General features: G+C 37.4%; 1 protein-coding gene across 1 annotated transcript; it reads right to left on the bottom strand.

The window, feature by feature from the left end:
• Positions 1-6657: 6657 nt before the first annotated feature.
• drd1b (dopamine receptor D1b) lies at positions 6658-12857 on the bottom strand. Its single transcript, XM_077197293.1, has 2 exons — positions 12566-12857; positions 6658-12451 (listed from the first exon to the last, which is right to left on the bottom strand). The coding sequence occupies exon 2, from the start codon at positions 12245-12247 to the stop codon at positions 10904-10906; it is 1344 nt and encodes a 447-aa protein (XP_077053408.1). The 5' UTR covers positions 12248-12451; positions 12566-12857; the 3' UTR covers positions 6658-10903.
• Between the last annotated feature and the right edge of the window lie 2145 nt (positions 12858-15002).

Below are 15002 nucleotides of genomic sequence, written 5' to 3'. Positions count from 1 at the left end.
TTATTCTGATCACATGCTAGCAAGTTTTCACGAGAACGTTCCCTCAGGGAAAACTGCTCAGGTCTTTTCGATACGATGACAGCAGTCAACACAGAGAAAACAAGACAGAGACAAGGATCTAAAAAAAAGCCATCAGCTTTTCACCTCATGCACAACATTATTATATATTCAAATTAATATAAATTCTACAATTGGAAATATATTTAGAATTTATTGTACATAGCATTATTGCACACAACATTATTGCACACTATTACACATTTAAATTACTTTTTGTTGAGAAAAAGGGTTTTAACGCAAATAAATGTGGTCACATGACAGAATTAGCCTATGTTTGTGGTGTTGCTCCTGTTAAGGCACCGTTTCTCTGTAATATTCAAAGGTGCATTAAATCTTTTTTATTCATTTTATTAAATCGTAGGCTATATTAAATTGTTTTATTACTATTGGTAAGAATTAGACACGTTACTACTCAAACATCTTTCATCATTATTTTTGTAACTTTGTCTAATATGTTTTCTTGATTACACATCTTGATTTGATGTTTCTTTTATTTTAGAACAAGTTAAAATGCGTTCATTTTGTTCTGAAGATGAAAAGTCCAATTGCATTATGTACGCTAAAAATGTCTTTAACGTTGTTGTTTTTTGTCAAATGTTTTTTTTTTTTTTTAAGTTTAGTCAACTTTAAATGTGTTTTATTATGCGACAACTTAGATATTTAAGTTATCTTAAGTCAAATCTGGGAAAGTTATTCTGACACCAATTTTTAAGTTTTGATAGATAATTGCAACAATACATATATATGTATATATATATACATATATATACGTACACATATATAATGGGATGTGAAATATATGATATATTTTGCGATACACATGAAATTATGTATGGAAACGACTCGAGGGCAGATTTTTTTAGTGATACAACGAAACTTGCGGGGGGTTTTATGCATATTCACTTTGTTGATAATAAAACTGCATAAAAGTGGATGAAACTTGGCTATTAAATCATTCATTCATTCCAACTTTTTAAAAAATAATTCATTCAGATTAATTAAACATTTCAAATAGACTGTAGCAAATAACATTTTGTCAGAACCTCTAGTGAATTACATGTTATTTTGTTCAGTTGTCAGTTCAGAATCGAGGGAGAATCATGATCTCTGTTTGAAACAAAAGTCTATCTATCTATCTATCTATCTATCTATCTATCTATCTATCTATCTATCTATCTATCTATCTATCTATCTATCTATCTATCTATCTATCTATCTATAGTTAGTATTGGAAACTTTTTTAATTAAATTTAAAAAAACAATTATTATTAAAACTAACATTTATTTAGTTAAATCAGTTAGTTGGTGATCTGCCAGAGCCAAAAACATTTAAGTACTGTATTTATTGTTTAAAAATTATTATATCAATATTGTAGTGCAATTTACACCACAATAATTGCGTTCATGATTTCCCACTGGTATTTTCAAAAGCTATTTTACTTATTTACGAAGGATACCGTGTCAGAAAAATGCATGCTTGATATGAAAGGAAAGGAAAGGAAAGGAAAGAAAAATAAAGTAAATATCACTTGTGAATAAAATATTTCCATGCAGAAAAAAAAGCTCTGTATGTAAAATACATAAATGCTAGCTGTGAATGTAGAATAGTAAGACAAATGACAAATAATTAGTTGTCAAATTTCCACTTCCACTTCAAGTGATGTGAACGGGTGATTTGAATGCCTCCCGTGTGCCAGTGTTGCTAATAGATGTTTGCTATATTCCCGTTGTGCTGTCACCGAACCTAAGAACTGCATGGCCACCGGCAGCATACTAACAATCAATTCAGCACTGTAATGTCATAATGCCTACAGCTCAGAAAAAAGCAGGACAGGCACACTAAGCTTTTACCCTGAGCTATTGGAGAGCATTATTTCCAAGCACCCACAACACGGTAGACACAACATTTTAGCTAAAAAAGCAACGGCACAGGAAGTGTCCCAACTGTAAACAAATGAATATTTGAGTCATCTTCAAATTGCCTTATTAATATTTCATCTGCCACAGCAGCAGAGACAACTTTAGTGTACTTTGTTTGCACTGAACGTGAAGCATTGTTTACCTACTGTCTCTGATGCTAACGCTAGCCTCAGCAAGGAAAAGTGCCTCGTTCTTAGAGAGACCGTGAAGAGTCGCTTTCAGAGCGTTGCTTAGTCAAAGTCACATCACGCTGTTATCTATCTCAATGCCTTTCAGCAAGGGCAGCACAGCTTCAAAACTGGCAAGAGCGATGCTGTTCCAGTTTGCGTGCACTTGCTGACTCATATTGGAAATAATGGGAATGCTACAGCTGTCACATGCGTCCCGGGAAAATGAAATCGTGTTATTCCGCACCCGGTGAACAGCCAGAATTGAACTAACAACATCCACCTACCAATGCAAGCAAAGGGGATCTGGTGTCTTTGCATGCATACGTGATATTTTTAGCAAACACTCTGCAAGTGCCGGTTTTAAAACAGTGTTCAGTGGTAAAATCGGGCCCGAGCGCCAGTTACATAAGAACATTACAACGGCTCATAGACATCCCTGTTCCACCACAATGAGCATTGCCCCAGGCCAGTCATTAACCTTGACTATGTGTTTTTCCAAACGGGGGCCTTGTGAACTCTGGTGCATGATGGTGGGTTTGTGCTTTGTGTCCGTTCAGAAATAAAGACCGGGTCAGATATCTACAGTTGAGAACCCTCAGGGGTCTGTGCTGGGCCCGTGGCTATTATTACTCATCACATTCTCATACTGGCACCGATGGAGAGCAAGGCATTTGACTATTCATGATACTGTATTTTACACTTGAATGGCCAGCACCGCAGCGCCTTATGGATGAAAACAAGAGCCAAACTAAAAACGCCTTAAAGGCAACCTCCGTGTGCACTGGCTTTGACTCATTCAACTGTTGTGAGAAATGCATTGTTCTCTGTGTCAAATAAGCATTCAGAAAACATCATAACCTGTTAAGATAGCAATACAATGAAATGAGTATCAAAAAATGCACTAATTTATGATTCATTTGACCTGAATATTTTGTAAAATGTGCTTCTATGCTGTTAATCCATCTAGTATCTAAAATCTACCTATTAAACATGTGAAAATACAGTATATCCTTTGGTTACTGGTTGCTTTTACAGAACTAGTTAATTTTTTTTGCAATTAATTACAGCTACAAATATAAGGCAACTGCATACCGACTCCATGGTGAACAGGAGCATGAAATGGCTGTGATGTAACATCACTGTGCTGTAGAATCTCCACGATTATCTGTGTCTGCACTATCCCTTGTATATTCACACATTAACTGTAGCACAGCTCATTGTGTTATTTTTTTATGCAGTTAATTTAAGTTTGTTTATCAGAATCTTGATCTTGATCAAAAATCCGCATATTAGAATGATTTCTGAAGGATCATGTGACGCTGAAGAGAAGACTGGAGTAATGATGCTGAAAATTCAGGAATAAATTATATTTTAAAGTATATTAAAATAGAAACCATTATTTTAAATTCAAATAATATTTCACAATATTACAGGTTTACTGTATGTGTATATATATATATATATATATATATATATATATATACATATATATATATATATACATATATATATATATATACATATATATATATATATATATACACAGTACCGGTCAAAAGTTTGGAAACATTATAATTCTCATAAAGTCTCTTATGCTCATCAAGCCTCCATTTATTTTATCAAAAATACAGAAAAAAATTTAATATTGTGAAATATTATTACAATTTAAAACAATGGTTTTCTATTTTAATATACTTTAAAATATAATTTATTCCTGTGATGCAAAGCTGAATTTTCAGCATTATTATATATACATGTATATAGTTAAACGTCTTCCTGGAGCACTAACAAACAAACAAACAAATAAATAAATAAATACTTGCACGTACACTGCTGCTCTATTGTTCTACTAAATATGGTGTGGAAGGACTGCTTGTACTGTTTTGTCCCTATTGGATTAATTAGTTCTTGTACTTTTCTCATTTGTAAGGCCAAAAACTTCTGCTAATTCAATAAATTAATGTGCAAGTAAATAAACCCAAAGTGTTCCCCCACCACTAAAAAAGCAGCTAGTAACAGACAGATTTGTTCATGCTATGACCTGACTAAACAAAGTATATTCTGTATTCATACGTTCACAAATCTTAAACAGCATCTAAAAGGGATATGAAAGTAGTAGACATGTTAGGAATTAACTTTTTTTAGGAACATTTTCAGCTGAATGGATACCGGAGAGAATGCCTTTGAGTCAAACATTAAAGGGTTAGTTCACCCAAAAATGAAAATGATGTCATTAATGACTCACCCTCATGTCGTTCCAAGCCCGTAAGACCTCCGTTCATCTTCAGAACACAGTTTAAGATATTTTAGATTCAGTTCGAGAGCTTTTTGTCCCTCCATTGAAAATGTATGTATGGTATACTGTCCTTGTCCAGAAAGGAAATAAAGACATCATCAAAGTAGTCCATGTGACCTGAGTGGGTTAGTTAGAATTTTTTGAAGCATCGAAAATACATTTTGTTCTAAAAATAACAAAAACGACGACTTTATTCAGCATTGTATTGTCTTCCGGTTCTGTTGTCAATCTGCGTTCATGAGTCCGCTGACGTAAGACGAGCTGACGTGTGTCTGGTGCGCCTGAGCTTCGTTTACAGTCTGAGGGAGACGCACGCTGTAAACAAAACAATCTTTGCAAACATGTCTAAGGATTTCGACACAGGGGAAGACTTGCATTTTTTTTTTAACCAGCCAAATTTATTTGAACCCGAATACACGGACGCACCAGATAGACGTCAGCAGCGTCTTACGTCAGCAGCGTCACTGCAGACTCGTGAACGCGGATTGACAACAGAACCGGAAGACAATACAATGCTGAATAAAGTCGTCGTTTTTGTTATTTTGGGAACAAAATGTATTTTCGATGCTTCAAAAAATTCTAACTAACACCCTGAGGTCACGTGGACTACTTTGATGATGTCTTTATTTCCTTTCTGGACAAGGACAGTATACCGTACATACATTTTCAATGGAGGGACAGAAAACTCTCTGACTAAATCTAAAATATCTTAAACTGTGTTCTGAAGATGAACGGAGGTCTTACGGGCTTGGAACAACATGAGGGTGAGTCATTAATGACATCATTTTCATTTTTGGGTGGACTAAAGCTTTAATAAAGGCATTTACTCAGAAACGAAAATTCTTCCATTAATTCTTTCACATTTTCCTTTGGGAAACCAAAAATAAGACATTTAGCAGAATGTGCCGCTGCTCTTAAAGTAAATGGTATTTGTGGCTGTTAAGCTATAGCAGAGAGGTATAAAAGTACCATTAAAGGATAAGAACGACTTCAGAAGACTTGGATTATAATATTAAAATTATATGGATTACTTTTTTAACACATTTTGTCCTTTTTGGAGATTGAACGTATTAACCAGACAATTTGTTAGCATGAAAAAGAGCCACCTACTTAAACTTCTAAGTGTGGAGGAAAAATGTCTAAGGATGAATACATGAATTTTCTTTTTCTTTTTTTCTTTTTTGCTGAACTATATAAGATAACATGTTTGTTAGTATTTCGTTTCTAAAATGGTCCTATTTAGAGAGGACCAGTTTCCCCTGAGGATGTCAGGTAAAATTGTGATTGTTTTTTTCCCAGACTCACTTTATGGTTTTAATCTCATCTGAATTGAACATCTGTGTTTTTCTCACACATTCTCAATATAAATTATGTAGCAAATTACCAATTGTTCTTTGGATAACTCACGGTTCCCTCTGAGAAATCTAATCCCATCAGGATAGGAATGTTTGTGATTATGTGATTAGTTGTTCATATCTTCTCTTCATTTAATTTGACCTTCAACAAATATCGGAACTAAAGCTGAATTCCTGCATTCAGCATTTTCACTATAAGCTGAAACCTTTTCGCCAACTTTCAGGGTAATATAACACTTTACCAGATCCAAATTCTGCTGGCAGCATGATTTAAAATATGTATTAAATCAATAATAAGAGTCTGATCACAGACTGCTCAAAAAGGGCACATCCAGAGAGCGTTAAAGGGACAGTTCAACCAAAAATATAAACTACGTCGTTCAGGTTTGGGTGATTAAATAATGTTTTTTAGGTGAACTATGTCCAGGTGGGTCGGCAGGGGAGTCAGAGCTAGATCTTGCCCTTGTGTTACTGATACTAATATTCTGGTCTCCCCTCTGACCATCCTGTTTTGCTCTCGGATAAAAACTCCAGTTCACTCCAGGGGCCCGGTGACATGTCACATTACTCCTCATACCTGTCATCGTGCAAGCCTTCTGGACACAGAATGACAATAAAGGTTAAAAAAAAAAGTATAATCAATCAAAGAAGCTGAACTTTCCTTCTCAATAAAAATGTTATGTAAATTACCCGATTGAGGACACATTTCTAGCTGACAAAAGTGCGTCATTGATGGTGTAATCAATACGGATTGATTTTCTGCAAAGAGCTGACCTTTAAATAAAGAATTTGCAGTGACATACCTAATAAAAGATTCTGTGATACCTTGTATAGTGAAAATACACAGCAAACAAGATTACAAAAACAACATACACTTTTATTTAGCAAATAGAAAGGGACCGTTTTATACAAACTGTAAACTAGGTACTGTAATAAATTTGTTGGGTATACCTTGAAGAACTGCAGCACACATATGAACCTGTACTGAGACGGTCAGCGATTTTGCCAAGTAGGACATGTTCCCCGATCGACATCCTTGATGGTCCTGGGACAACATTCATGTTAGCCTATCAAATTTTTAGGTTAGGTTTGAGGTTAGGCATAGGCTTAAATGAATATACTGGATTCAGGGCAAGCTCAGTCGTGATGTTGATTATTACAACAAAAATGAATTTCCGCTCGTCACTCATTTTCTTTAGGAAAACCAAAACGCTAGCGTTACAATGGAAATGAATGGGGCCAATCCGTAAATAATGAAATGCTCTGCTTCAAAAGTATATAGCCACAATATGCATGTTAGCATGATTTTAGTGTGAAAACCCTTTTCTGTGTAAAATTATATCCTGTCTTACAGTGTCATTGCTACAAAAAATTATTTAAAGGATTATAAGATCTTAAATAATGCATAAGTTTTAACAGAAGAATGCTTTTATAAAACTATTGGCTTCACAGATCTGCTCTAAAATCCTTCAAACATCGTCCTTATACATGTCCATTTTTTTTTTTTTTTTTTTTTTTTAAGAAGTTAAGGTTCTTGCACACCGAGTCCAAAATTCTCAGAAATTTTCCTACGTTAAAAAATAAATACAACCTCACGTTGTGTCAATCACATTTGCACACTGCATCCGAAACTTGGGGTCCGCTTATACGGTGGCTCTGAATTGTCAAAACACCTCTCAAAATGCTTGCTACGGATGCGAAAAATTCAGAAAATTGGACCCCAGAATCCAAAACTGTTCAACATCAATTGGTTCAAAGAAATTAGTGGTGTTCTTTTTAATATGATGTTCCAGTATCGCTAGCAAAGCATCAAACTGAGCCACTGACATCCTGAAGTAAACTTTGAATCACTCGGGATAATCCCGCAGCTCCTTGAGAAGGGTCCTCTCTATGCAATCTCAGGATTGGATGGACCCAAAATTTCCTCTTTCTTTTTCTCTTTTTGAGATTTTTACAATAAAATCATCCTCACTGCTTGAAGGCTCCATTTTGTATTGTTTTGCGATTTTTGTGATTAATACGCATCAGACCCAATGTGCAAGGTTTCAGTGCATGACGAATTTTAAGGATGACGAATACAAAAAGAAAAATGCATACGAAAATTTCGGACTCAAGGCAAGGACCTTTAAACTTATTTTCTTGTGAAATATGGTTGCTGTTGATTGAACTTGTGCTGAACCCAGAATATTGCTTCAAGGCTGAGGTTGGGGCTTCAAAAACATTACCAACCAATCCAGTTGGATTGGTTGGAATTTCAGCGGTAGATCATGTTAACGTCAGGACAATGTTGTTCCAAGACAAACAAAACATGTTAATCCAGGATCACATCCTACTTGATGGGATCACGGAAACCGGTACAGTGCTTTAACTGCATGACAAACCCACATGAAAACATCATGTACATTTGTTCCCTCTACTCACAATTAAGGACTTAAAGATAAAAAAGCACTTGTTTTCACATCTCTATTTTAACATCTTACAACACAGTTATTTCTCCCGTTTATGTTACAATGCGTATACTCGTTGACATCTGAGGTTAAGGTGTCAAATAGTCCTTTTTGTATCACCTTGGAATGAATGTCAATAAACAGTGGTACAATGCAGCTGATAAAGTAATGTTTCAAGGGGGTTGTGCTGCCACCGTTACACAGTATTGTAAATTCTTGCCATTGTCATTGCAGTTGTAATTTTCAACCTTCTCCAAAAGAAACATAAAATGACAGCTCTCAACCTGAAATCACTGGTTTGTGTAAGTATACAGAGCAACACCTGCAAAATCAAAAGATAAACCTGCAATCTTTGGTAAGAAAGAAAACAAGTGACTTGGCCCACTGTTATGTTATTCACTTCTAATTAAAAGACTACCCGTGGTTCTCCAGCAATCCTGGGAATACCTTAACGTTTGCAATAAAAGAAGCACCTGGGACTTTTCAGAATGTCACTGAGGTTCAATTTAAATGCTAATCACCTCATTGGAGAAAATAAATCCAATGTTGCTTAACTGAATGCTGCTGAAACCAACCATCTTAAATATTCCAACATCAGCATTTGAGTTTGACACATGAAGGTCATTAAGACAAACTTCCTGGAACTAAATAAAACATATAGCTGAATATTTCCATAGCAGCATTATGAAGAACGCATCTTTTGACAGGCGGGTGAGTAAACAGAGTCTTTTGGAAAATTCCCTGGAGCAAATGTCCAATTTTAGACAAATATGTGTACTGAAGTCTCTGTTTATCTAGTCTCTCTCTCAAATTTGTCCAAGTTGCACGTACATATTCACTTACTATGTTACCGAACAGTTGAAGTTCATTCTGTCAAGCTTTTAGACAGAAGGAGAATATTAGAGTAAGAGAGAAGGACACTGGCAAAGTCTGCTGATCATGATGTCCTCAGCATTTTGGCACAGAGTATTATTGAAGGCAAAATATTAGAGATTTTCTCTCAGTTACATGAGAGTCAGTGTGAACTAAATGGGTTTCTATGATCATCTAAAAATGGGTAAACTGATCTAAAAGCTACCCTCATTGATTTAGAGTAAATATGTTGGTCTGGTTTGTATCTTGCTTGCATTCCCCCCCACCAATGCACTCTGAGAACAAGCTCATGTGTGTCAGTTCTTTCAAATCCTGAAGTTCATGGGAAGCGCTCGATGGATGGTAGGCCCTGGAATTAACTTAAATCAAGGGCAGTTACGTAACCAAACAAAACAGCTCAACAAATTATTAAAAGTGAGACAGCAGTTTATACGCCACAGATTTTGTTTAGGCAAGGGAGCTAAAATGGTTAAAGTGTTCCAAGGCAAATTGGGAGACAATGTACCTATGGATGTGACGTATGTTGGTAATCATACAGTACACCCTCCCTTCTGACAACTGACATAACAGTTCAGGGTTGGATTCAGCACAATAAACTATATGCATGATGCAAGACGGTTTTTATCCTGGATATGCTTGTAAGCACTAGAAAGACCTACAGAGTGCTTCCTATGGTGTTTCCGGCAAGGTCACAACATCATTCTGGGTGGCTGGGCAGATGTGTTGCATAAGATGCAGTAATTACATTTTTCCATTGTGCATTAGTGGTATTCCACACTGTCCTAGAGCAAAGTTCATCCACATAGAGTTGGCAAAAGAAACGGTTTAAAGGCAGCCGTGGTGCCTGCAACTACTTTTGTACGTTTAAAGTGGATGGATTTAAAGAGGAAAAGCAGAACTAAGATCCACGTGAGACTTCTTCTAACATTTAAATACACCCTGTGATGGATACAAGAATATATGTGAGCATAATGACGATTGAAATGTAGGTAACGGCCGGTGAGATTACTGCTGGGATTATATTTTCCCTGTGCTGTCCTGCACTTTGACATGTGTAGGGCTAACGGTAAGGAAGGGGGTTGGGTGAGTTCTTTGACATCTAAGCATTAAAAATTACATCCAAATTTCATGGCCACTTCCACAGCTGATAAATCACATAGCAGAAAAATCCACTGCCCCCTGACATCACAGCAACGCACTCACAGAAGACAAGGTAAGATGGCTACTGCTCTCAAGTCACATTATGGGGTGGTTTGCACATACAATTTCACAACTAGCAGCGTATGGAGATGTTGACTTAGCCAACTCTGATAAATGGTGAAAAATATAAACAAGACTATGTACATTTTATTGTCAACAGAAGACGCAACCAAGTTTCACTACTTGTGAGCCAATTACGTAAACTCACCTAAAAGATATTTTACTAGTGACCTAACTCTTGTCCTTATACTAACAACAGTAGTTTAACCACAACCACATGGGCATGCACATGTATACACATTTCAAATTCATAACATGTATACATATGCATACACGGTTTGTTTACATTACTTTCCGTTGATGTCTTGCGACAACTGACCTGTTAAAGTCAATAATAAATGCTGCGAATATTTTGCAGATAGTTATCCAGCATAAAGTGCCTTCAATTGGAACATTCATTTGTTTTCCCGCAAGTTTCATTTAGTCCAAGAATTGTTATTAAGGTCCTCAGTGAAGCTTTTTTTGGATTCAGTACCGTATAGAAACAAGGATTCTTTGTTAGGGTCAAATCTCACCAAATACTCAGCAGGGAACGGATTTGTTCTGCCCGTTTTGTGTTATGGGGTTGATCTTTTCTAGCGAGATTTCCGCATCACTATCCAAGTTACCCGACATGGAAGGTGACAGTTTCTCAAAGGTCTTTATCCCAGAGTCGTCCTCCTTCTTCTGGGTCTCCTCTTCCTGGCAGAGGACACTGTGAGGGATTACATAGTTGCTGTTATTGCCCTCTTTGGGGATGTGGCCCTTAGGCTGATACTGAGAAGTAGACGGAGGGCCACCGTTGTTGTTGATACTCACAATCTCTATGGCGTTGCTGCCCGGGCAGAGTCGATGACAGCCCAGCAGGATGGAGAACGCCTTGCGGAAGTCAGCATTGAAGGCATAGATTATGGGGTTGAGTGAGGAATTGGCCCAACCGAACCAAACGAAGACATCGAAGGTGGTGGAACTGATGCACAAGAAGTCGCTCTCGCTCTCGTTCGGGTTGCAGAAAGGAACCATGCAGTTCAAGACGAAGAAGGGCAGCCAGCAGAACACGAAAACGCCCATGATGACCGAGAGGGTCTTGAGAACTTTGGTTTCACGCTTGAAGGACATCTTGAAGGAGCTTTCGGACTCCATACTGCCATTGTTACCCATGCTACTGTGGCGGTTCTTGGCGCTCTCGGCAGCTCTTTCTAGCGCAGAGATCCGGCGTATCTGCTTCTGAGCGATGCGGTAGATGCGGGTGTAAGTGACCAGCATAATGGCCACAGGTATGTAAAAACTGATCAGGGAAGAGGAGATGGCATATGTCCGATTAAGGCTGGAGTCGCAGTTGTCTGGGGGAAGCTCGCCGTAGGTGCCATTCAGCTCTGTGTAACTGGTTGTCTGGGCTTTGTGCCAGTTTAGCTGCACTGGTATGAAGGAGATAAGGATGGACAACGTCCACGCCACGCTTATCATGATGAACGCCACCTTGGGCGTCATCTTGCGCTCATAGCGGAATGGGCTAGAAATGGCCCAGTAGCGGTCCACGCTGATGACGCACAGATTCAAGATGGAGGCGGTGGAGCACATGATGTCAAAGGCCACCCAGACATCGCAAAAGGCGCCAAATGGCCAAAAACCTACAATCTCGGTGGCCGCTTTCCATGGCATCACCAAAATGGCCACCAGCAAGTCAGAAATAGCCAGCGATATAACAAAGAAGTTGGTGACTTTTGAGCGCAGGTGGCGAAACTTTGTGACGGCAGCGCAGACCAATGTGTTGCCCAGTAAGGTGGTCAGGATGAGGAGCGAGAGAAAACAACCAGTCAGAACTCGCTTCGACGAACCGCGCTGCGACACACTGCTGTCCAGAACCGTGGAGTAGTTCACATCCATGGCTTTTTCACCGAGTCGAATGAGCAGTCACCCCATAATTCCGGACCAAACCAAGAGTGCTTACACAGGAATTGGAGCAACTAGTTGATCTGCTTTGTCCGTCGCTATGCTGACTGTAGCAGTCATCTTGCAAAACAAATATCATAATTTCAATGTTAAAATCTCTTGATGAGCTCAAAAACGGATCCATGATCTCCCACAGACCTTCCCAATGAACACAATATGACCAAAGGAAGAAAAAAGACATACATTTAGTCTAGTAATTACTTAATCATGCTTATCAAAATATTAGCATCTAATTAATTTCTGCTTTCATACCTTGTCAGTTTGTTCATGGTCCCACACAGCATACTCTCCAAAACAGGTTAAGCAAACATAGGCAGGCGTGATGATTAGCCTTATATATGAGCTTATCGATAGTATCGATTAGATCGGTGCTGCGTTGGTCTGATTTGTCCCCGCTAATGACAGCGCGTCCGTGTCATGTTGTTCCGAAAGCAGACTCTGTTACAGAGAGGGAACGGGTGACAGTTCGTCTGAGAAACAACAAGAGATGCACATTTCACATCGTTTCTGTCGAATAAAATTTCTCCGCTCCTTTTTTTTCAAGCTTTTAACTGGCAACAAAGTCCTCTTTGAGGTGCGTTCCTGTATACATCCAGTATTGTGTTGCGTTCAGCGCATCTCAATTCGAGCGCACTTCTCACGTTTCAGGCGTCCGATTTGTCCCCGTTCCATCTTGTGCGTTAAAACAAACATATTCCTTCTATTAGTTTTCCTTAAAAGTGATTTTAAAGCGTTTGCATCGGTCCTTTAAGGAAAGGCTGTTGTCATCCCAAGCACATCATGTGGAATTACAGTTCATACTCACTCGCGCAGCATCACATGTGCATCAGCAGTGGCAGTGGAGCGTGCATATTCGTGCAATGCCAACTTTACAATGCATTAATAAAAAACTAAAAGACACTAAAGAGATTAAAAAACAACGGTTAGTTTTAAAAGGATATGCACCGTTACAATTGCAACTCTGTATGCCTCTGGAGATTGATGCAAACAGTCTTGAGCATCATCGGGTTTATTTCTGGCAGTGCAATAGTTTGCTTGAGTTTTTCAGAAGGCTTGCAGTCTATGTACTGGGCTCTACTGGAAAGGTCTGACATGTCTGAGTTATGGCAAGTTATGGCAAGCTATTTTAACATGTATTTCTTCCAACTAACTTGAATTTATGTTAGGCTACTAGTAGCCTACTTTTTTTTTTTTTTTAAATAATAGTAAGCAATCTAATTGTGACTAGTATTTTTTTGAATTCCTTTTCACAGCAACTTATTAAACAGCAACTTAGTAGCCTACTTATTCCACAGTGACTAGTATATAATAAAATGAATTCTTATTCCTTTACAACTGGTCACTATCCCATTAAATGATAAGAAACTGTTCCACTGTTATAGTAACAAATTGCATTTTATTTTATTTTTTGTCATATGGCGATCTTTAGTTCAGATATTTACTTATACTATTCCAATTGTTACAGGTACTTCATCCAGTTTTACTCATAACTATTCATTAAGTGATAGTTTTACTTTCTTTAGTTACTTTTAACTATTCAAACTATTCAACATTCTGACCATATATGACTAGTAAAAGCACTAATGATACCATAAATGTTACTAGTAACATTTGCGATAGATATTAGTGTCTCATATATTATCCAGCAGTAGCAAATGAAAAAATACTAGTAGGCCTAGTTAATACATGCTGCTACTGAAATTGAAAAAAGACATGATGGTCACTTATGGATTACCTACTAACAATTAAAAAATAAGGGCTAGTAACATAAAAATAGGTCATATTTAGTCTGAAGGAATAAACATTAAAAGGCTTGCCAAACTGAAGTACCTACATCCGAAACCTTCACAAATCGATTATTGAAATATTCATGAACATTTCATTTCTCTTAGCCACAAAATAAATATACATCCACCATGCATCAATTTTATTGTTGCTTTAAAGTGTTATAAACCAATATCTAGTCATCAATATATATGCTATTTCAGAACATGATGTTGATTGTTGTTTCAGAACAACAATACTGATGAAATAAGCTTAAAATGAAAGCAGTACAGGTTTATTTATGAAAAGCTTAAGCAGGCTTTTTGCATATGAAATGGCTCAATGAGGCCATCTGCTGGAACAGATTATTTAGATATGTGAATTAGTGTCCACCTGATGACTGAATTAAATCCTGCAACCCCCCTCTAACTATATTTCTATGTGAAAATCTTTTCACATTGTTAAGCAAAACGGACATAGAAATGTAATATTGGTACATGTCCAAAAAAAAAACACGATAGTAGTACTTTTGGTACATTTTGTCAATGGAAATAGATAATGGTCAAGTAAATGTTTCAGTGCACTGCACACAATTATACATATTTAAATCACGTATGTGTTTTCATAGGATGGCCTCACGTGTTCAATCCTAAAGCAAGTCAGATGTTCAGCTTCATCCAGCAGAACATTAGTTTAATGACAGTGCCATGGACAGCGCCCACAAATACAGTGCCTGGGTTATTGACTCAAATCCTATGGCTTAACACAAACCCTCTCATTGGACTTGCTTGACTCTGAGTACATAGGGGTCAAGCTTTCAATTGGTTTCAAAAGGAAGATTTGATAGCCATTCAGTTAGAAGGATTTTCAAGCTCATTTAGCCCTTGCACAAAAGTCAGCAAGAATCAAGTGACAGTTTCAGGCC

This window comes from Siphateles boraxobius, unplaced genomic scaffold, assembly GCF_051911475.1.
Source record: "Siphateles boraxobius isolate OS27281-9 unplaced genomic scaffold, OSU_SipBor_1 11, whole genome shotgun sequence".
NCBI classification, from domain to species: Eukaryota; Metazoa; Chordata; class Actinopteri; order Cypriniformes; family Leuciscidae; genus Siphateles; species Siphateles boraxobius.
Note: the sequence above shows the minus strand (reverse complement) of the source record. Positions and strands in the feature narration are given on the sequence as shown.